Source organism: Phlebotomus argentipes, unplaced genomic scaffold (assembly GCF_947086385.1).
Source record: "Phlebotomus argentipes unplaced genomic scaffold, Phlebotomus argentipes genome assembly contig_6, whole genome shotgun sequence".
NCBI classification, from domain to species: Eukaryota; Metazoa; Arthropoda; class Insecta; order Diptera; family Psychodidae; genus Phlebotomus; species Phlebotomus argentipes.
In genome coordinates, this window is record NW_026776145.1 from 4,289,859 (window position 1) to 4,310,523 (window position 20,665).

Here is a 20,665-nt window from a genome sequence, read left to right on the forward strand (position 1 = left end):
TTTGGTTATCGTTCTGCTTCGCGGCGTTCCTCGTGCCTTTTTCTGGCCAATTGTCGATACACAATCAGTTGACTTTGAAGAGCTCGCGATGGCTTTTATCACGCCCAATTTCACTGTAAATGAATGAAGACTAATCTGCGCGACCAATTGAGATCATATCGTGTGTGAGAAGTGATGGAAAATTGCCACGGCAAGTTATCATTCTTCAGCAGAGCATTTATGAGGAGAGTCAGCAAAGTTCAGGTATGAAGAAAAAAGCACAAAAGTCGTGAGTGTAGATGGAAAAAAGCCGTGGATCGTTATCATTTATCGCGTAATCAGCGCAATAATGGGGCTCATTATTAAGCTCGAAATTTATTATACTATCTGTTCACTGCCATTTCATTCAGTTGATCGCCGTAATTCGTGCTAATTGTGTCTCTCTGTTCTCCCATAGTGACTCTTCAGGTGAACAAGTCTGGAAATTCAGCAGTCGAATGAACAATTCTCTCTCACGGGAAATTGGGCACATTAGAATATTCATTTGCACAGCATTTTGAGTGCAAAGATCCGCCACATAATGGTTGAAATAAATGCATTCTTTGCGAGAGTGTTCAGTAAGTATATTCGTGAGGTCTATTTTTATGAATTTTCCATAGAATATCAAATGCAAAGAATTCTAAGTGCAGTGAATGACGCAGTTTGTGGTGTTGAATGTAAATGAGAATTTGGTCAATCAAAAAATCATGTGAAAATTGTAAAAATGGGCGTTTGTGCTGTTTGTTGTATCGTGCGAATAGTTTTATCAGAGAAATAGTGGCAATTCCATGAAGTGTGTTGTTGATTTGCAGATAGATAACATGAAAACCAATATTTTCCCATAACAAAAGGCAAATAAAAGCAAAGTTTTTTAAGTGATAGATAGTAAATTATATCAGATATTGCTTCAATTTTGAGATTATCCGTAAAGAAAATCTCCCAAAAAGAGAAACGAGGTCACCACAATGTCTGGATTTTGTATGAATGGAGTCATAGCTATTGTCACTATTAGTATACGTGTTTTACAGCATTATAAGGGGACAATTCATATAACACGTGCCGTCTTGGGGGGAAATAAGAAACCCCAACAAAATTCAATAATGATTTTCACATAAAATTCATCAGTTTTTGAATGTTTTTGAATGCAAAATCCTTCTTTTAACTTAAAATCCATATATTTCACTCTTTATTGCAAATTAAATGTGATGTTTTACCAAATAACAGATCGAAGAAGTAATTATTGAAGTTACCTCGACGGCCTGTATATTGCCATGTCGTTTGGTGAAGCTCATGCTACTGAGGCCTTTAAAAAAGCCGACTCGTGTGATAAGCTAAATTATTTTATTGTTGAAGGTCTGACGAATGCAGCACAATATCACATTCATTCAATCTTCTCTAGCAGTCGAGATACAACGTGAATGGCCCTAAATTTCACACTGAGCAAAAAACAACATTCTTTGTGGATCAACCTGATAGAAATATTTAATTACCCAACATTTCGCAGCGCGATAAAGACTCTCACATGATCTCTTAACTTAAGATCCGAATGAATGCTTGCAGGGAAAGTTCCGGCTCGTCTCAACATTGGATTTATGCTGTTTCTGGGATGCTTCATCACTTACATGGTGAGGGTGAACATGTCAATTAACATCATTGCAATGGTGGAGCCGCAGAACAGCAACGAAACGCTGCCCGATTATGGGGATCGGTATCCGTGGAATGCTAATGAGCAGGGACTGCTCTTGGGCGCGTACTTTTGGGGATACTTCTTCACCTCGATTCCTGGAGCCTACTTGACGGAGTACTTTGGTCCGAAGATCGTCACTGAAGTCGCCTTCATCGGCTGCGCCGTGATCACAGCCCTGAGTCCGCTGGCGGCAAGTGGAGGATTTGGGACGATGTACGCCGCCAGATTCCTCACAGGTTTCCTGTCTGGACCGCTCTATCCCTGCTTCCACAACCTGATCTCTCGCTGGGCGCCACCCGATGAGAAGGGAAAGTACGTGGCGAGTCTCCAGGGCGGCACATTGGGCACGATCTTCACGTGGCAGATGATCGGCTTCCTCGTGGAGGCGATCGGATGGTCCTGGGGAGGCTTCTACGTGCCCTGCTTCATCATCATCCTCGCCACTGTGATATGGTTCGTCTTGGCGGCCGATCGTCCAGACACACACCCCAGAATCACGCCCGAAGAGAAAGAATACATCGAGAACAGCCTGGGAGACACAGTGTCGAATGAGAAGGTCGGTAATCTCGAGAGTCACTCAATTATCACCTTTATCTCATCCGCGATTTCAAGCTAATCTCTTAAGTGACTTTTCAGCCTGAGACAAGTGGTTTTGTGGATTTTTCCACGAATTAGCGCACCGAGCATAATTGTGCTTCTACTGCGTTCTAATTGACATAAAATTACACCTCATTATCTGCATGTGCGATTCCAAAAACATGTTTGCAATGAAAAGAGCGCGAATTGAGGAGTAATCCTTGATCTCTCTCCGCAGCGATTCCCGCCTTACCTCAAACTGATAACGTCCGTGCCGTTCTTATCACTCCTGGTGCTGCACTACGGCAACCTGTGGGGTCTCTACTTTCTTCTCACGGCCACGCCGAAGTTCATGAGTGAGATTCTGGGATTCAATCTCGGCACCACTGGCGTGTTGTCGTCGCTGCCCCAAATCGCCAGGATGCTTTTCAGTTTCGTTTTTGGCAGCATTGGCGATGTGATCAAGAGACGAGGATGGCTTCGAGTCACAGTCATGAGAAAATTCTTCTGCATCTTCTGTGAGTTTTTTGCCATGGAAATGCCGAATAGCATTCTATAAAATCGCCTGCAATTTTCAGCTCACATCATTCCCGGACTCTTCCTCATTGGACTCTGCTTCGTTGACGAGCCCTACACTTGCGTGGCAATGATAAGTCTGTCTCTGGGCTTCAATGGAGCTTCTGTGCTCACGAATCTGGCGAACAACCAAGATTTGGCGCCAAATTTCGCCGGCACTCTCTATGGCATTGTGAACTGTATTGGCACAACCACAGGCTTCCTCACGCCTCTTCTCGTGGCCCATTTCACCAGATACGAGGTGAGATAATCAAATTCATTCCATTCACAACTGAGCATTAATCTTGTCACTAGAACACGTTCGAAAACTGGCGGTACGTCTTCATGATCGGCGCTGGAGCTTACATTGTGCCAGCAATTCTGTTCTTCTTCCTCGGCTCAGGCCAAGTTCAGCCGTGGAATTCCCTGGAGAGACCCGCCAAAAGTGAGGAGGAAAGCAAATAGCACAGTCAATCATCATGTCAACTAAGGCAGAATCGTGAGAACAAATGGTGATAAAAAAGCTCATACCCAGAAATATCATTAGATATTGATGTAGTTAAAATATTTGCAATCACTGCGGTCTTTTCGGGGTCTTTCTGTTGTCATTTCGTAGCCACAAGGCAAATACAATCGGAATTTCTGTCTTGCGGCTATGGAAAATCACTGGATGAAGAGTTGCGAACATTTTGGAACCATCGAAATGAACATTTCCCCATCAGATGGACCAAAAAACACACTGATTTAGACATTGAAAGCTTCCATTATACATATATTTCTTGCATTTGAAAAGTTCAATTTGCGATTCTTCACTTTATTAATTTTGTGATTTTTCTATGGTGAAAATATTCCAATTTTAGGGATTATGTTTACAATTGAGAAAAATGAATTGTCGTTGATTTATTGTTGGCGGTTATTTAAAGCGTTGTGCAAATTATTGCAATGTTTAGCAGAGTTCAATTATGCCAAGACAGAGAAAAAGAATGAAGTAATATTTTACCACAAAATATGATTTTATACAACATTCAAACACTTTAAAAGTGCACAGATTTGATAAATATGTATGTAATCACAGATATATGGAAATTCTTACCATTTTTTCTCTCAGTGTGCATTTCGGTTTTTATATAGAAAATTATGAAATTGTTTATTGCAAATCCATCACAGCAAATACAAAACATTTCTCTGCAATGCTAAGTATTTAATGTTATGTTTTTATAGTTTAAGAAATCATTAAATAAAAATTGTTGTGAATTCTGAAATTATTTCTTTCAACCTGTTTTCTGCTCTTGAAGAATTGAAATGTTGCAAAATGCGCGATTTATCTTTTATGACCATGACTTTTATGTGTAGAATTTCTTGCCAATATCATCCAATGTTTTAGAGTCTTTCCTCATGACACTCATAGACAAGTTTAGTGTATTTTTACAAGTCATTAAACTTGTTATCAAACTCTTCCCAAAATTTCCACTCATTTGACGGGAATTTTCCATCATCATTAGCATAAGTTGCAAATAGTTATTTAAACGTTTTTTTACCGTTGAATTGTTTTGAAATCTATCAGAAAATTTCACTTTCTTCACCTCTAATGCGACACTCTCTCATCTCATGAACTTTTTGCTTGATCTTCCCGGAAACTTTTGGTTGTAAAAAAACCCACACTTAACTTTAATATAATCAGCTGATCTCGATGGCCAAACAGAGCGATCATGGAGGTTCAATTTCTCTTATCGTCGTGTATTCTAATCGCATCGCCTCGTGAAAAAAACTATTGGCCATGGTCAGGGTCGCTGTGGATGCGCGTTCCTCAATTGCTAGACACACGCATTGGATAAATTGTCATTGACGTGATTCGACTGGTAGGAAAATTCCCATAGTTTATGCAATGTTCAGGTGACAAACACCATCTATCTTTCTCGCGACTCCCCATGAAATTCGCGGTCATTCACTCCGAAAGTATCTCGCGAAAATATGTATAATCAAAAAGCTCAATTAGAACGCATTTCGCGGTTGTGGAAAGGATGATATTTTACAGCTGTTTTGTCATGCTTTTTATGGACGACGGCGGTGTTTTTTGGCCATTAACTTTCCAAGTGTGTCAATTTTCCGTGGATCACTGGAAGAGTGCTCGCGAGCCACCTTGGCCGATTTTTATGCCCACCATTAATTCTATCATGCATATTTGTCCAATTGATTAACAGAAAATTGTCTTTCAAAACACACACCGCCGTCAATTACATTTTTCCATAAATATCAACTCAATGAGGGCAAGATGTCGCTTACAATATGATTACATCAAGAGACACTCGTGTGTTTGTCCAAAGTGAAATTTCACAAAAAAATGTTTTGCTCACTTTCGCGCGCAAAAAGTCACCAGTTTTGGCGGCAAATCAGCCATCAAAAGTGCCAATTTACCTTCTAAGAAAATCAGAGAAAATCATCACTTAGACACACGATAAGTGCCCGATAATGAGACGATGAGTAAGATTGAGAGAGGCGCGCTCTTAACATGATGTCGCGAAAAATTGCCATGGGAAATGAGAAATACGGAAATATCTAACGAATTTTCCTCCCTCTTCGCCATGTGATTTCACATCGTGTGACACTGTATGTAATTACGTCTTTACTTAGTGCTTTACCAATCATTGCGCTCTTCGTATGACAAAATGCAGTGAACTCAATTAATTTCCATTGAACACACGAAGAAAAGCGAGAACTTTCCACGTGGTAATCATAATTGCATAATTACTATACGGGGAGTCTAATTCGATGCACTCGATACGAGGTGATTCCGAGAATTGTTCGATGTGGTGAATGTGGGGAGAGTTTATTGAAATTTACCTGTTTATTCAAATTATTTTCCTCTCCTTACGAAAGACAATACTAGGGAAAAACTCAAAACAAATACACTTCTACAAATCATGATGTTTATTTGTACCTTTGATTGTTATTTCATAGCGCAAAACACTAAAAGTTATATTATGTGGTTTCACACCTTCTTTTTAAGCGTTTTTCTGCTGCATTTAGTCAAATGGTAACGAATATTGTGTCATGTTGAAATTCATTTGGATAACCAATACAAGAAATAATAACAAATCATTAATACTCGCGTTATAAATGATTAAAAATCAATATCATCTTCGAAAATCTCTCTTTTTATCTAAGGAAATATTGTTTTAAAAGTTTATTTTCATTAGTAACTCTGAAATTATAACACGTGTTTCAGTGGTGCTTGAAAAGAGAACCAGTTTTTTTTTAAGTGCCTAATAAATGGTGACTGACCTTAAAGATTCGCAAAACATATAATCCACGTGCTTTAAATATTTATAATTCTCTTTCGTTTTTGTCAATTTCAATTATTAATGCTTCATCCACATCATCAGAAAATGACGAAATGGATAAAGAAAAACGATAAACCAAAATCAAAGTGCTAAAGATCACATTTTCAAAGTTAAATCGCTCATTTATCAAATCATCAGTGAATTGTTTACGAAAATCAGCCTATAAAGTGATGTAAATTGTTTCTTAATAGCATCACTTTCCTCAAGACGAATTAACATATCTATAGTTCTCCTCTACGAAAAAAAAACCTATGCCTAGTCAGGAAGGGGTCAAATATCAAATCTCAAATCTAAGATTTGGATCCGGTTTTTCTGGAACTCGTGCCAATAAGATTCCTGTTCCCAAATGCACTATGTATTCAGCATTGATTTAACAACTGCGAAAAAGCGTCGGAATTTATTGAGGTGGATTTTTTGCGACATAGAATCACGGCGTGTGATTGTGTTATCAATAGAACACCCATGGTTGCATGGCGCGCTCCTCAATGCATAAAAACTATGTGGTTTGCCATGACATTGGCTGCTGAACCACCGGTTAGCCGCCTAATCAGCGGTCATGGGAAAGTCACCCACGAGGAGGGATTTTGGGCACGTTTCCGCGCCAAGGTGTTTTGGTTGTGCGAAAAGAGCGGCTCGTCATCACGTGCGTCAAAGAGGGAATCCAGAAGATTTTGTCACCGTGTGAAGGCTCAGCCCCAATCGCACTGCCCGCGAGTGGTTGGAGAGAAGGCATGCTTTGCAGGTGCTTCTCACATTCACTGCCAGTTGCTCGTGGACGGTGCTTTGATCAGCATCGCTAAAGCTCAGCTTTCAAGTCGCGGTCGTGATTTGTGCCCACAACACACTCCACAAGAGTTTGCAGTTGATGGAAAATGTGACCGAGTGTGTTATAACATTTTGGCTGCTATCGAAATGTGCGTCACTTGTGGAAAGTCCGAGGAATCTGGAGGCAGGAACTCTCTCCAGGCTGTGAGAAAATCACCAGCTCAGGTCTAGAAAATCAGTGCTTGCGTGCGGATGAAAGACAGAATCACCCGTGAGAAAACTCAACAATAGAAGATACAAATTAATTTGCAATCAAAATTGCAATTCCGCGCAGCTTCGCGGTGTTCTTTGTTGAGAAATACCTCATAGTTGAAGTGCTTTTGGCGTGATTTTGCTCAGTGATCCGGTTTGCAGTTTGAAAGCCCTCAACAATGGTTCAGGCTGTGGCTGCGAAGGCCCTGGCCCAAACTCTGGGTGAGGAAATGTGCCGGCCAACATCCACTTTCTCCACAGCAAAACACTGTGTGAACATGCTAAAGAAGGACACTTGCAATCTCCAGAATCTTCCCATGATAATGTCTTTAAAAGCAGCTAATTTATTTGCATGTACGGTTAAAATTGCACGAAACTCTTCATTGTTTGATTGAATCTCAATTGACCATTTTAGAAGTTTTGTCTTGAGTTTTGTAGACAGAAAAGCTCCTCTTGGAATAACATGCAATTGCTTTTTCGTGATCAATCTGATGAGAGGCAGAAAAAGCTCAGAATCCGCAAAAAAATCATTCAAAATCCATTTACAATACACTCAATTCTCACGAGAGGAAAAAACCAAGCATATATTTATACATTGTGTTGTTTTGGAGAATGTGGAATGCTTCAATGAACCCCGGGAAATTTTCCGCAATTTAACGCTGCTTTTGCAGGGAAGCTTCCTGTGCGGTTGAATGTGGCTGTGATGCTCTTCTTCTCCTGCATGATATCTTACATGTACAGAGTGAACTTCTCCATCACCGTACTCGCGATGGTTAATCCCATTAACGCGAATGCTTCAGCTCCGGATGTGAGTTTTCCCAGTCACACTCCTTCCCAATGAACTGGATTTTCCCCTTTCTCGCAACTAGTACGGCCCTCGGTATGACTGGGACAAGCAGCAGCAGGGACTTCTGCTGGGAGCCTACTTTTGGGGATACCTGATCTCCGGACTGCCAGGAATCGTGCTGATAGAGCGCTTTGGCGGGAAAATAGTCACAACAATCAGCATGGCTCTCAGCGTGATCGTCACGGCAATGGGGCCTCTCTTCGCCGCCTGGGGATTCTACAGCATGTATGCCAATAGATTTATAACAGGATTTCTGGCGGTGAGTCTGAAGTCCCTAGAACCCTGTCATAGTGACTTGAATGGTTCTCACTTTTCCAGAATTTAACCAAACTTTTCAGCAGATTCTTGGCTGTGAAAATCACAAGAAGATCTTTCAAAGAAAATCTTCACTTCTTCTCTTCATAAAATGTTGCAAAATATTTCAATGTTGAAATTGATGGAAGAAAAATTGGCGAAAACTGTATCCAATGGAAAATTTCGACTAACGAATTTTTTTTACTATTTTATATTGAATTCATGTTTCATCTTCATTTTCTTCGATATTCTGACCCAGATTCACAGAAAATACTTTCAGAATTCCACATACTTTCTGAGCTTAACTATGTGATATTTTCGTTATGTTTTCCTTGCACGAAATTGCTGTGAAATACTCTGGAAAAAAGTTTTACGTTCCAGTTTTGATTTTTGTGCATATATATAAGATTGAATTCCAAAAGAATTGTATCACAAAAAGTGAATAACAATGTTTCAGGCGGGTTTTTTGAATACACCCAAGGTTTGTTCAATGGAATAATTGTCAACTCACTAAATTGCTATTTGCCATCCCACCTCCGGGCAATTTGGCAGAAGCACGCGCAGAATATGACGCATCCTTTACTAAATATCATGCTCTATTGCCAAAGCAGCGTCTGAACAGCAATCGAAGAGTTGAATAAGTAAAATCACTTAGAATTCTCTGCTTCTGATTGCGCAGGCAATTATATCGGCAATTGACCTGAATACTCTCGGCGAGTTTGCTCGCGGTATTGAACCAGATTTCAGGTGTTTTGGGGTGCTTGATCTTTCAGGGTCCAGTGTATCCTGCTCTGCACAATCTGGTGGCCAAGTGGGCACCCCCGGACGAGAAGGGCAAGTTCATCTCCACCATTATGGGTGGCACTTTCGGCACGGTGATCACTTTCCCGATGGTGGGCGTTCTCATTGAGAATCTCGGCTGGTCTTTCGGTGAGTCGCACCTTTGTGCTCCAATTGCAATTGCTAAAGCGCAGTTGATCTTCCTGGGCAGGCTTCTACGTTCCGGCGATCATAGGATTCACTCTGTGCATCATGTGGCACCTGATCGTGGCCGATGGACCGAGCGAGCACTCGTGGATTTCCCCAAAAGAGCAGGACTACATCGAGAGATCGCTGGGCATGACTGTGGCGAAGAAGAAGCCTCCAGTACCACTGCTGAAGATCATGACGTCCATTCCCTTCCTTTCGCTCGTCATTCTCCACTTCGGCGGCACTTGGGGCCTCTTCTTTCTCATGACGGCCGCACCAACGTTCATGAGCGAAGTGCTTAACTTTAAAGTGGCCAAGGCGGGATTCCTGTCCGCCCTGCCCTATCTGGCGCGCCTCATCTGCGGCATAATCTTCGGCCAAATAGGCGACATCGTAGCGAAAAGAGGCTGGCTCACGGTCACGTCAATAAGGAAGCTCTTCACGATTTTCTGTAAGTTTATCGAGTTTGTCCCAAAAAAATGCCACTAAATTTTATCTCTAACATAAACTTTCTTGTAGCCCACATTTTTCCAGGGATTTTTCTCATCATCCTCTGTTTCGTGTCTGAACCGTACGTTTCTGTTGCCATCATCTCAATTTCTCTCTCCTTCAATGGAGCTGCGTGCATAACGAATTTGCAGAATTCGCACGATTTGGCGCCAAATTTCGCGGGAATTTTATACGGCATCATGAACTTCTTCGGCACAGCAACTGGCTTCCTATCACCCATGGTCGTGGCACATTTCACGCAGTACGGCGTAAGTGATAAATTTTCTTACTCTCATTACCCAAATTTACAGATTGAATTATCACAGGCTATTATTACAGAGCCTAGTATTATATAAAACTTTGCATACACGTGTCGCTTAAATCACTTATTTATGAGAAATAATTCGATATTTATGATCAATGGAATTCCTTCTAGAAATAGTTAACTTACCATTTCAATTTATTCATTTTTTACTTACATGGGAATTATATTTAAGTTAAGGTAAGTATGAAAGATATTTATGAAAGTTTCAAAATGTCAAAGTTCCAAATTTCTCTTAAAATAAGAGTCTTCTATTGAACTTACAGAATAACTCTTAAAAATCAATGTCGGTGAGAAGAAATAGATTCACAAACACGAAAGTTTTTAATGCTTTTCAAATTAGCTAAAAACTATTTTTAATTTTTATTTATTGAAATAATGTCCTAAAAGAAATGAAAAAGTTATACACTTTGTAGCTAATCTGCATATAGTCTTTACCACTTTCTCGTAAAAGATTTAATACGTCTTGAAGCATTAAATAGTGAATTTAAAGGAAATTTGTCCAAAAACAAATTACCTGTAATTTCTATAGAATATCGTTAGAATCAGAAAAATAATGAAAAAAAATGAAATGAAATTTCAAATCACAGCGCAAATGTGAATCGATGCGCTCTCAATAAAAGCAAATTGATTTTGATGAAGTCATTAACATTCCCAATGTTGTCAGAAGAGGAACCAAAAGTAATGCAAATTTTATGAACTGCAAATTAAGATTTCCGAACTGTTTGGCCATTTCAGAGCACTATGAAGGAGTGGTGCTACATTTTCGTCACTGGCTCAACAATTTACATCATTCCCGCGCTGCTCTACATGATTTTCGGCTCTGGCGTCATTCAATCCTGGAATGAACCTGTGAAATCTCAGGCGGAAAGTGGTCAGGAGAAGGCTGAGACCGAACTAGAGAAGAAGCCTTGACAATCTCTTTGTGATAATTCCCCTGAATTCCACGTGAAATAAATTATATGAAAATATCAGCTGAAATGTACCTCGATCACGTTTCCGACTTGTCACGAATGGCACGTTAAAAATTCACCAACGACACAAATAATGAGCAGTTGAGCTTCACGTTGAAATTTTTATTACAAAATACAAATTTTACACTCTTGATCAAATATATTGCAAGTTTTCCTGCTTCAAGAAGTTTTCCCGCGCGCAACTTCCAAGAAATATCTTGGAGCTCTCTCTTCATCCGCTCATTGAGTGCCGTGGGAAAAATAGAGGCGACTCGGGTGGGTTTCGTGTGTGGGTAAAACACGATAGGCAGGATTTCTGACGCGAAATATGGGGATTTCATCAGAAAAGTGCGCCTTGGGCGCTTGAATTCTCATTCTCTCGGACACCTTCATTTCCCTGAGATCGGGCAGATGGGATTCATTGACAGGTGGAGCGTATTGAGGTCTCTGTGGTGGCTCAGCTGGGTAATGATGCAATTGGTGGGTGGGATAGACGTACTGCGGAGGGTGGAAAGCGTGGCTGATGGGCTTTTCCACGGTCCTGGGATGGTAGATGACTGACGGCTGAGGTAAGCAGTAGGGATACTGCGGATAAGAGACAGTCTGGGCGTATCTTCGCTCCGGAAGAGGCGCTGGGGGAGTCGGAGGATATCTGGCAGGAGCAGGGCACAAAGGAACGGATATTTGGTATGGATTGTGTGGCATGATAACATGAGGATAGGCCTGAGGTGGTACATTTCTCTCCACGCCGTTCTGCTGAGGGTAAAATCTGGGCACTTCTCGAGGTTCTGCAACCGCCCTAGCTTGCGCATAAGGCTGCATGACATATCGCAAAGGGATTGGATGGTGAACCTGGTGGCGAATCTGGCCAGGAGATGGAAGATGAAGTGTCCTAGGGATTTCTGGTGGTTTCTCTACACGCTTTGGCGGAATACGCGACAAATCCAGAGGAGCATCTTGGCAAATAACCTCTGTCCTGGCTGGCGTTCTCCTTATCTGCATCTTTGGCTCCAGCAGCATTCCCTTGAGGATGTTCCTCCTCGTGCGCTTTCTCGTCTTGTCAGTCTTCTCCACCTGATTCAAATGGTAGCGCTTCTTGATTGGCAACGCTCTCATGCTGACCTGAGGCGGCTGATGTCTGGGCAGTTCGATGGGGATGTTGAAGTGCTTGAGGACTCTGCCATCGTCCCTCAAAGCATCCACTGAGATCATCAAGGTCTTCTCACTAATCATATTTGGCTTGTCTCTCACACACTGTCGAACCTGGAATATTTCCAAAAGCAAGCCCAATTAATTACTAACTGTTCAAACATTGATGTTTATTCTGTCGCGATCACGAAAAGGTGGCTTAACATAAGAATGAGCAACAACTCACCTCATTTTCATGGATTTTTACAACATGAATTCTCTCAAGAACCTTCTCAAGTCTCTGTTGCCTCTTAACCATTTGCTCCTCATCTTTCTCCTTGAACTCAAGACTTTCTGGGCAGTTTGAGGCATTGTCCTGTAGCCCATCTACGTCACACAAAGTCGTTCCATCACCTAAAATGCGCACAATTCTCAGTTAATACGCAGAAGAAACTAGAAAATCACTCGAAAGTGTACTTTAAAAAAAACTCTGAAGACAATCCAGATAAGACTCAATGCAAGATAGACTGCTTCAGCTGTAATTTTTGCACTGGCAAGCTGCTGAGCAAAAGTTATTCCAGCGCCCAGGAAATCGTCACTATCCGCTGAACGACATCGTGCGGAAGATATAAAAGTGAGACCGACAGGTTAAACACGCCAGAACAACTCTAAGCGACAGACAGACAGCAAAAGGTGATGCTATGAGAATTTTGAATTAGTGCTTCTTGAAACTCTTAGTACGAAGCGCGTGAAAATGCATAAAAATACTCCCTACTTAACACTCACGTTCCCAGGAAAAAGAAAATTCTTCAGCAAAGCACCGCAACACGAACCTTTCCATTCGCCACCTTCCTTGCAACTGGCGCGATATGGAAATTGTGAGCTGCAGTTGACCAACAATGACTCAAACGCGCTGTCTGTGCAGGACTGGCGAAGCAATTCTCCCAGGCAATCGATGCTTCCCCAGAAGTATTTATGAAACTTATAAAATCACAAAGTTTTTTATCTACATGAATTGTTAATAAGGCTCAAGTCGAGGCACAAATATAATCATTTTAAACAACTTTGCCTGAAAGAAATTATGAAATTTTCATACAACTACCAAAGCTCTCAGAAAAGTTCATTTCCCTTGAATCATCCTTACGGCCTCTTATCCAGTCAAAATGCGTCAAAGTGCTAAAAAGAGTGACGCCAGTAATAATTTCAGTTGCAGGTGCGAAGAATTGTCCAGAATATCGTGAAATTGCATGCAATCCACACACAATACACATGAATAAATTATCAATTGGATGTCCAACTGAAGTGGAAATATTAAATATTCCTTCAATAAAATTTCCTTGCTGATGAAATCAGTTGCAAACATTGCGTACCAGGACTTGTATTGATTTCCCCGTGCACTTTTTTATACATTTTACCCGATAAACCACTTAATTAACTCCCTCGCATCACACTCACTTTTCCCAGCATGAATTTTAATGCGCTTGTATCTTTTGAAAGCATCCTCGAGATATGACAATGAATTGAAATCGCTTTCCATCAAAATATTATTATGTAAATCCAACCCTCAGAAAGTATAGTGGGTGCACTTTCGTTTCTAGCCTTTTAATATCAATTAGGGATGAGGAAATTTGATTAGGCACAGACAATGCACCCCATTAAAAACTGCATTTTCCGCTATCGCACATGAATTAACTCAATTTCCGCTCGATTTTTCCCCTGTTCAGATGTGATTGGCTTTATGGTTAATTACAGAGCGACCTGGGTTATAAACCTCAACAATTGAAGCTCTTCGTTGTTTATTTTAAGAGCACTCCAGTCTATTATGTAAATTATTGAAATTATTATATTCAAATTTCCGAAGTATGTTCAATCAATACAGACTAAATATTAAGAGAATCACCTGACCAGACACCAATGAATAAGTAAACATTGCTCACTCTTATCACGTTAGTTTATTACTGGATAAAAATATAAAATCTAATTGTCCACAATCTTCGAGACTCCAAGCATTCAAATATCCGTTTCCATTGCAAAGTTATTGAGATCCACAGCTGAAGAGTTGTTGTTGTCCACTTGATCCTCGTCCTCAGAGGCGCTCTCCTGCTCCTTATGCGGCACAATGAGTCTCTGGAGGATGGTTGGCGGCTGCCAGAGCACGAGAGCTGTGCAGGGATTCTCAATTTTGTCCAGCAACACCTTCGGGATGATCGAGTCAGTCTTCTCGAGATTCTTCACCTGTTCGCACAGCGTGATTCGCTGGGCGTTGCGCAGCTTCTGCTCCAAATCCCACTGGCTCATATTTACAAGATACTGCGATGGCTGCTCGCCGTCTAGCTGCATCTCGGACTCCGTGGGATAATCTGAGGCTTTGCTGTGGGAAGTGAAGTCGCTGGATATGTGAAGATTATTGAGGTGGGCCGCCATCTTCTCCTCCGTGAGAATCCTCTTCACTGGCCTGCAGAGCAATTACGGAATCAGCGACTGCAGAAATCGGCCTCCGCCTTTCAAATACTTACACACTTGGCTCAATGCCTGATCGACGCTTTTGCGTCTTCGTGGGCGTGGAAATCACTGGCGCCCCTTTGAACTCCATCAAGCTCGGATGGGCGGCATATGTCCATGGGTTTGTCCAAGCTCCACTGGTTGGCATGCTGTACGGGAAGCCCAGAACTGATCTCCTGAAAGCAAGAAATCTTACATTTTGCGGAAGCTGTCACTCTCCTGGCTTTCGTGATATTCTACTCACTTCTCACGTGCACTTTCAGGATTTGTAGAATCGTCTGGATACATTATGTTACTGTAAAATGACATTATCTACATGCACACAACGGAAATGTGACTTTCGTCCAGGATATCCTGTTGTAAGCGGAGAAAACGCAAATTTCTGGCCAGGAATTTCCCTTTGTTTATGTTTACCACTGATTGTTAGGTTAAAATCGCCCAAAATGCTTTCTGTGTTTAACGCATGAGGACGCTCCAAACTTTACCGATTCAATCGCGGCAGTTCGCGTTCATATGTCTAGTGGTTGTTTATTGTTTACGAAAAAAGCAAGCTAGTGTATTTTTACGGATTTTGTTGATTCTCATGAGAATTCTTTTACACTGAATGGAGGAGAATCAGCTGGAGTCTCCACGAAAGATACTTGAGAAACTGGGAGAGTTGCGCAAATGGCAGGAGGAGCAGGAGATGATCCTTCTGGCTAAGCAGACACAATCGAGAAAAGCGCTGGCGGAAGAGAAGCAAAAACTATACGAAATGCTGGGTTGTGTGTCTCCCAGGGATTCTGTGGATACCCAGGATAGTCCTAAAGAGAGTTTCAATTATGTGGTGGCAAAGAAGTCTTCCCTGATCACAAAGCCTAATCAGGAGGTTAAGAAGAAATCACCAGTGAATAAGAAGCCTTTTTTGAGGCGCGGTGAAGGTCTGACCAGCAGATTTCGAGTGAATCCTGACCACTTCAATCTCAAAAATATCCCAAAGTACAAATACTCCATAGCCAATAAGAAATCCAAGGAGAAGAACACTCAGAATGGCCAGATTCCACAAGAAGACGACCAGAACGGGTTTCCGGAAGATGAAAAGAGCCCAAAAGGGTCAGAAGTTAATAATTCATCTAGTATCGGTGAGTTTTCTGCTTCTAAATTGAATACAGTATTAATGGACTCATGTTTCAGAAGCCAACTCTTGGGGAAAACTCCTGGAAGCGATGAATCTGGATCCGGAAAAGGCGACAAAGATGTTTCAGGGGTTTGCAAAGTTCACACTAAACAATTCATCTGAAAATCTCTCCGCGAAGGAATCAAATAATATGGACGACTTGCGACTTTTCGAATTGCTGGAAGAGAAGCTGGAGAACTCTAGTTTCGCTTCGAATTCCAGCTCTGTAAGACGAATGCTGAATTACGACGAGCAGAAGTGTAAAGAGGCGCCTGAAGATTTGGAAGAATCGTCAGAATCTGAAGAGGAAATCCAGCCAAAGAAACCTCAAGTGAGATTCTGCGAAAAGGTGGAAGTGAATCACTTCAGTGACTCCTCTGAAGAGGAGGATCAAGAGGGAAATATGGTGTCGACGCCTGATAAGAATCAGGATGAATTCTTGGACTTCAAGGCGAATCTCGAGAGGAAAATGTGCAGGTTCTCAGACAGTGGATCTGAAGGGGATTCGAGAGAAGAGTTAATGACCAAGAGAAGTGATGAACTGAAGATGCGACTGAAAGAACTCGAGGATGAGATTGAGAAGTTTAGGAGACAAAATCTTGCATTGACGAAGGAGAAGCAAATCCACGAATTGTCGAAGGTTGAGCTGAACAATCGTCGCCTAGAGATGGAGGATCAGATAAATGATGAGCGTATTAAGATGGAGATCTACTTCCATGACGAGAGGATGAAGATCGCTGATGAAAAGATGAAGTACGAGAAGTTGCTGAAGGATTTCCGCGTACCGACAAAGAAGGAGCGCGAGGAGGTGAAGAAACTCAAGGAACGGGTGGAAGAGCTTGAGAAAGAGGTTAAGGAGAAGACAGTAAAGCATGGAGCCGCTCAAAGTCGTCACAGATCGCAAGTGCGCAACCTGGAGAAGGAGATCAAGGAGCAAAGCTCGGAGATTGAGCAGCTGAAGAAGGAGAATCGCAAACTTGAGGCAGAGAATGTGAGATTACGGAGGCAGAGCAACACCAAGACACTCCAAGAGATTAAGAGGAATATTGCTAAGTTGGCTCCTCAAGCTGTGCAAGAATCTCCCGGCCAGAAGAAAAAGAAGAAAAGCGTGAAGAAAGTGGAGTTATTCGACTCTGAGAGTGATCCTGAAGTTGAGGATGACTCTGAGGACACGCCGAGATGCGATCCTCCTTCAGTTCAGGACAAAAAAATCAGCAACGGAAGCCCTCAAGTCAATCTGAAGCGCGAGATCGTGAACACAGATGGAAGCCGGGACATTTGGTACCCGAATGGGAATCTTAAGAAAATCTCGGCGGATGGCATGATCATCCGAATGCTGTACTTCAACAAGGACATCAAGGAGACGGACATCAATGAGGGTACAGTTAAGTATTACTACGCTGAGAGCAACACGTGGCACACAACGTATTTGGATGGCCTGGAAATTTTGGAGTACCCGAAGTGAGTGAGAGTGATAGAAGAGGTGTTTAACACTGTACTTACTCAGGAAATGTTTGGTGTTTCCTTTCAGTGGTGAGACGAAGCACATTCACAAGGACGGAAGGACAGAGCTTCACTTTCCGAACGGCGCAGTGCTGACGAAAAGACCGCAGAGTGATGGCAGTATCCAGGAAGAGTGGCAATACGTGGATGGCACGCAAATTTTCTGGAAGAACGGAGAGAAGGTGTTCTCATTCCCAAATGGTCAGCGTGAGATTCACGGCAGCGATCACAAGAGACGCGAATATCCGGAGGGAACGGTGAAGATCGTGTACAATGACGGTACTCAAGAGACACGCTACTCAAATGGGCGCGTGCGCCTCAAGGATGCCACTGGCAAGCTGGTCATGGATTCAGAGACAAAATCCTACAAGTGTGATAGTTGATAATCCTTTAATCTATACTCCGCGGAAATTGTATAAAATCCTTCCAGAAGATTCACTGTTGGAAGTTTATCGGTCGCCTGCAGACTTGTGTGTCGAAAATATCCCTCAAACTGTCTTTGGCTGCTTCCTCAATTGCAGTATCCACATTCTCTCCAAATCCCGTGCCCAGAAGCTGCCGATTGCAGTAGATTCCCACGTGATAAGCGGCCAAGATTGAGTTTTTCCCACATTCGCCTATCAGTCGAGGCTCCACTTCGCCCAGATTGTTCCTGGAGCAATACTCAGTGAGGTACTGCAGAGGATCCGGTACTTTCCACATCTCATCGATGTCCTTCTGATTAAGTTGCGTGAAGATAAAGTCTCGTACAAAGGCATTCGCTCTCTCAATTCCACTGCTTTCCTCCAAAGCGGCAACAATAGCCTTCAATGTGTCCGCCAGAATTGCTCCTGTGACGGGAAACTCTGCAGATAGTATCAAATCCTTTGTGCCGATGTAACTGGAGATGTGAGCGAGATTCTCCTGATTCATCAAATGCTTCCTCACGGCAATTCTCCCATCCAGAGGCATTTTTGGCAATGCTTTCGCCACATAATCATCCAGACATTTGGTCATCAACTCCTCCCCATTCTCCACCAATTGACTATTATCCGGCATAAGTACGGCTGGCTCCTCGATTCCCACGTCCTTCTGCTTCATCTCCTCCTGGATTATGTAAGAGCGATGCGTGAATGCCTGTCGCAGGAGTTTCTCATCGAACTTCTCATGCAAGCGACTTCCGAAGGCGAATATCTCTGCTCTGTAGTTCCACTCCAGGTGAGATGAGCGTGGTCGAAGAGGTTCAGGACCGACCATTTTTCTCCTGCGACGGAGTTCCTTCATGGTCGGAGCCACCCATCGCTTGAAGTCCCTGGCTTTTGAGGTTAGCTTTCATTAATTGTCAATTTTTCTTCCAAATACACATTGATGGACTACTTACTGATCACCTTGCTAGACTCTGTCGATGCTTGCAGAATCTTCGCAGATAATCTGAGGGTATTTCGCACTGAAAACATGATTGAGAGCAATTTTTGTGGTTTGTTGTGATTTTTTACTGGTTGTAGGGACCGCTCAGAGGGCAGCACTGATAATCGATGAGTTGAGCGAATCGGAAAAGATGCGGTAGTCGCCATAAAATCTTGAAGATTTTGGATGGTCGCGCATTTGGCATAGTTTTTTGTGAGATAATTCGAGAAAAAATGGATGCTCAGGAAGCTCAGGTTCTTGAGTTACAGGATAAAATATTTCTGGTGAAGTCAAGGTTCCTTGAGCAGCACAATCGTAACATGGGTGAGTGGAAACTTGAAAGTATCGTTTTTATCTCGCTGATTTTGTTTTCCATTATGGCGATCAGCAATAATAAACGTTTACAGACGACATACTGAAAAGATAGAGACAAACAATGCAAGAGTAGAGGAGCTGAAGAAAGATGTTGATGATTTGATGAAACTCTGCGTAGAGCTGGACGCTAAGCAGTAAGATTAGTTAGTGGTGAAATAGGAGGCTTTCTTAAGCCGCCATTTTTATTCCAGATCTCTGGATTTGAGGATGGACAAGATGCATATTTCTCGCGGTGAAGAGGAGAGAAAGAAGATGAAGGCTCTGCAGGTGAAAGCGAAAATACAGACGCAACTAGATGCCAAAGAGAAGGACTTCTTAGAGTCCCACACAGGGAAGGAATGCAAGAGATTGACTGAAGAGGATAAAGAAGTGACGGAGAAGATTGAAGCCTTGGAGAACGAAATTGATCGCATGAAATCTGAGTTGGAGAAAGCGGATTTCGCAGAGCAAAGCAACATGCAGCCGATTCGTCAATTGGAGTTGGAAATGGAAGAGGGATTGAAGTTGACAGAAATTCAGAAAGCGAAGAAAGTAACACTTGAGAAGGAATGCGCTGATCTGACCAAGAACCTTGATGAGAATACTTCAGGATTCTTGAAGAACATGCGCCAGAGTGAGACATCAGAGACAGGGATGTGGCTTGAGCTGATTAAGCCTGTGTTGCCCGTGGCAACTGATGAAGAAAAGGTTGAAGCGCAGCCCAAGAGTGATGGTTTTCTCTCCACTCTGGACATTTTGCAACCGAGTGCTTTCTGGAAGAGGAAGAAGAGGAATCTAGATGTGAATGTAGATAGTGCCGGTACAGAGATGAAAGTGTCTGGAACTAATATTGGGATGATATCTGGGCCATCAAATATTACTTCAAAAACGCCTGTGGAATTGCCGAAGATCGCAAATCCTGTTGTCACAGAGCAAGAGTGTGATGTGATGCCAGTGCCGAGAACTTCTCCTTCCACTCTGTCATCTGATGACAAACAAAAGATATCTTCCGCTGTCGATAGCAGTTCGATGTCTTTTGACTTCCCGACGCGATTTTCACAGGAGAAGCAGAAAAATTCTTCTCAAAAGAGTGACAAAAGTACTTCGTCTTCAGAGGAGAAATCATCTCAGAAGAGCACCGTGTCTCTTTCACAGGAGAAGCAAATGCAGGAAGGGAAGTTTGAGTTGTCATGCAAGAAGAAGATTGAAGAGCCACCAGTTGAGAAGCCGCCAGTCTCACCTATCCTTGAGGTTCCAGAGATTTCCCCACAGCATTCCACTGAACATCTGGACAGTGAACTGAATTTCAACATGGATATGGAGTTCGGTGATATTGGCAATGACGAAGATTGCAACTTGGATGATGCCCAGTCTGAGACAAGTGATTTCTTCGGGGATAAGGAGAAGAAGAGCGATAATTCCTTCTTTTTTTAGTAATTCTCATTTATTCTCACATTCTATTAATAATAATGCGAAATATCGCGAGTTACTCTTCACCACATGAAGTAATATCCATTAGAATCGCGTAGTTATATTGAATGAATTATTATATTGAATTTCCGAGACGC

General features: G+C 42.2%; 7 protein-coding genes across 10 annotated transcripts; 4 read left to right on the forward strand and 3 right to left on the reverse strand.

The window, feature by feature from the left end:
- Positions 1 to 75: 75 nt before the first annotated feature.
- Positions 76 to 4,098, forward strand: LOC132264688 (sialin-like). The gene is made up of 6 exons (XM_059764976.1): positions 76 to 243; positions 437 to 596; positions 1,579 to 2,261; positions 2,520 to 2,799; positions 2,860 to 3,098; positions 3,152 to 4,098. Exons 2-6 carry the CDS (start codon positions 560 to 562, stop codon positions 3,299 to 3,301), a joined length of 1,389 nt encoding a protein of 462 aa, XP_059620959.1. The 5' UTR covers positions 76 to 243; positions 437 to 559; the 3' UTR covers positions 3,302 to 4,098.
- A 2,845-nt stretch (positions 4,099 to 6,943) lies between these two features.
- LOC132256873 (sialin-like) lies at positions 6,944 to 11,089 on the forward strand. Its single transcript, XM_059753458.1, has 7 exons — positions 6,944 to 7,416; positions 7,866 to 8,002; positions 8,064 to 8,300; positions 9,109 to 9,265; positions 9,327 to 9,755; positions 9,824 to 10,062; positions 10,854 to 11,089. The coding sequence occupies exons 1-7, from the start codon at positions 7,374 to 7,376 to the stop codon at positions 11,028 to 11,030; spliced, it is 1,419 nt and encodes a 472-aa protein (XP_059609441.1). The 5' UTR covers positions 6,944 to 7,373; the 3' UTR covers positions 11,031 to 11,089.
- Positions 11,090 to 11,098: 9 nt separating this feature from the next.
- Positions 11,099 to 13,076, reverse strand: LOC132256879 (RNA-binding protein 33-like). Of its 3 annotated transcripts, none has more exons than XM_059753470.1 (3): positions 12,983 to 13,076; positions 12,444 to 12,610; positions 11,099 to 12,331 (listed from the first exon to the last, which is right to left on the reverse strand). In XM_059753470.1, the coding sequence occupies exons 1-3, from the start codon at positions 13,035 to 13,037 to the stop codon at positions 11,309 to 11,311; spliced, it is 1,245 nt and encodes a 414-aa protein (XP_059609453.1). In that variant the 5' UTR covers positions 13,038 to 13,076; the 3' UTR covers positions 11,099 to 11,308. The 3 variants fall into 3 exon arrangements, with proteins under 3 accessions (XP_059609453.1, XP_059609469.1, XP_059609461.1); XM_059753486.1 differs by having other exon boundaries at positions 11,173 to 12,331; positions 12,972 to 13,057; XM_059753478.1 differs by lacking the exon at positions 12,983 to 13,076 and adding an exon at positions 12,674 to 12,801 and having other exon boundaries at positions 11,174 to 12,331.
- Positions 13,077 to 14,129: 1,053 nt separating this feature from the next.
- On the reverse strand, positions 14,130 to 15,142 carry LOC132256459 (uncharacterized). The gene is made up of 3 exons (XM_059752893.1): positions 14,943 to 15,142; positions 14,713 to 14,874; positions 14,130 to 14,651 (listed from the first exon to the last, which is right to left on the reverse strand). Exons 1-3 carry the CDS (start codon positions 15,005 to 15,007, stop codon positions 14,207 to 14,209), a joined length of 672 nt encoding a protein of 223 aa, XP_059608876.1. The 5' UTR covers positions 15,008 to 15,142; the 3' UTR covers positions 14,130 to 14,206.
- Positions 15,143 to 15,201: 59 nt separating this feature from the next.
- Positions 15,202 to 17,740, forward strand: LOC132256445 (centromere protein J). Its single transcript, XM_059752867.1, has 3 exons — positions 15,202 to 15,819; positions 15,872 to 17,315; positions 17,386 to 17,740. Exons 1-3 carry the CDS (start codon positions 15,303 to 15,305, stop codon positions 17,738 to 17,740), a joined length of 2,316 nt encoding a protein of 771 aa, XP_059608850.1. The 5' UTR covers positions 15,202 to 15,302.
- A 52-nt stretch (positions 17,741 to 17,792) lies between these two features.
- Positions 17,793 to 18,858, reverse strand: LOC132256450 (large ribosomal subunit protein mL44). The gene is made up of 2 exons (XM_059752880.1): positions 18,718 to 18,858; positions 17,793 to 18,652 (listed from the first exon to the last, which is right to left on the reverse strand). Exons 1-2 carry the CDS (start codon positions 18,791 to 18,793, stop codon positions 17,793 to 17,795), a joined length of 936 nt encoding a protein of 311 aa, XP_059608863.1. The 5' UTR covers positions 18,794 to 18,858.
- A 65-nt stretch (positions 18,859 to 18,923) lies between these two features.
- On the forward strand, positions 18,924 to 20,545 carry LOC132255897 (uncharacterized). 2 transcript variants are annotated; one of them, XM_059752072.1, is made up of 3 exons: positions 18,924 to 19,067; positions 19,132 to 19,252; positions 19,310 to 20,545. In XM_059752072.1, exons 1-3 carry the CDS (start codon positions 18,977 to 18,979, stop codon positions 20,529 to 20,531), a joined length of 1,434 nt encoding a protein of 477 aa, XP_059608055.1. In that variant the 5' UTR covers positions 18,924 to 18,976; the 3' UTR covers positions 20,532 to 20,545. The 2 variants fall into 2 exon arrangements, with proteins under 2 accessions (XP_059608055.1, XP_059608063.1); XM_059752080.1 differs by having other exon boundaries at positions 18,979 to 19,067; positions 19,151 to 19,252.
- The last annotated feature ends 120 nt before the right edge of the window (positions 20,546 to 20,665 follow it).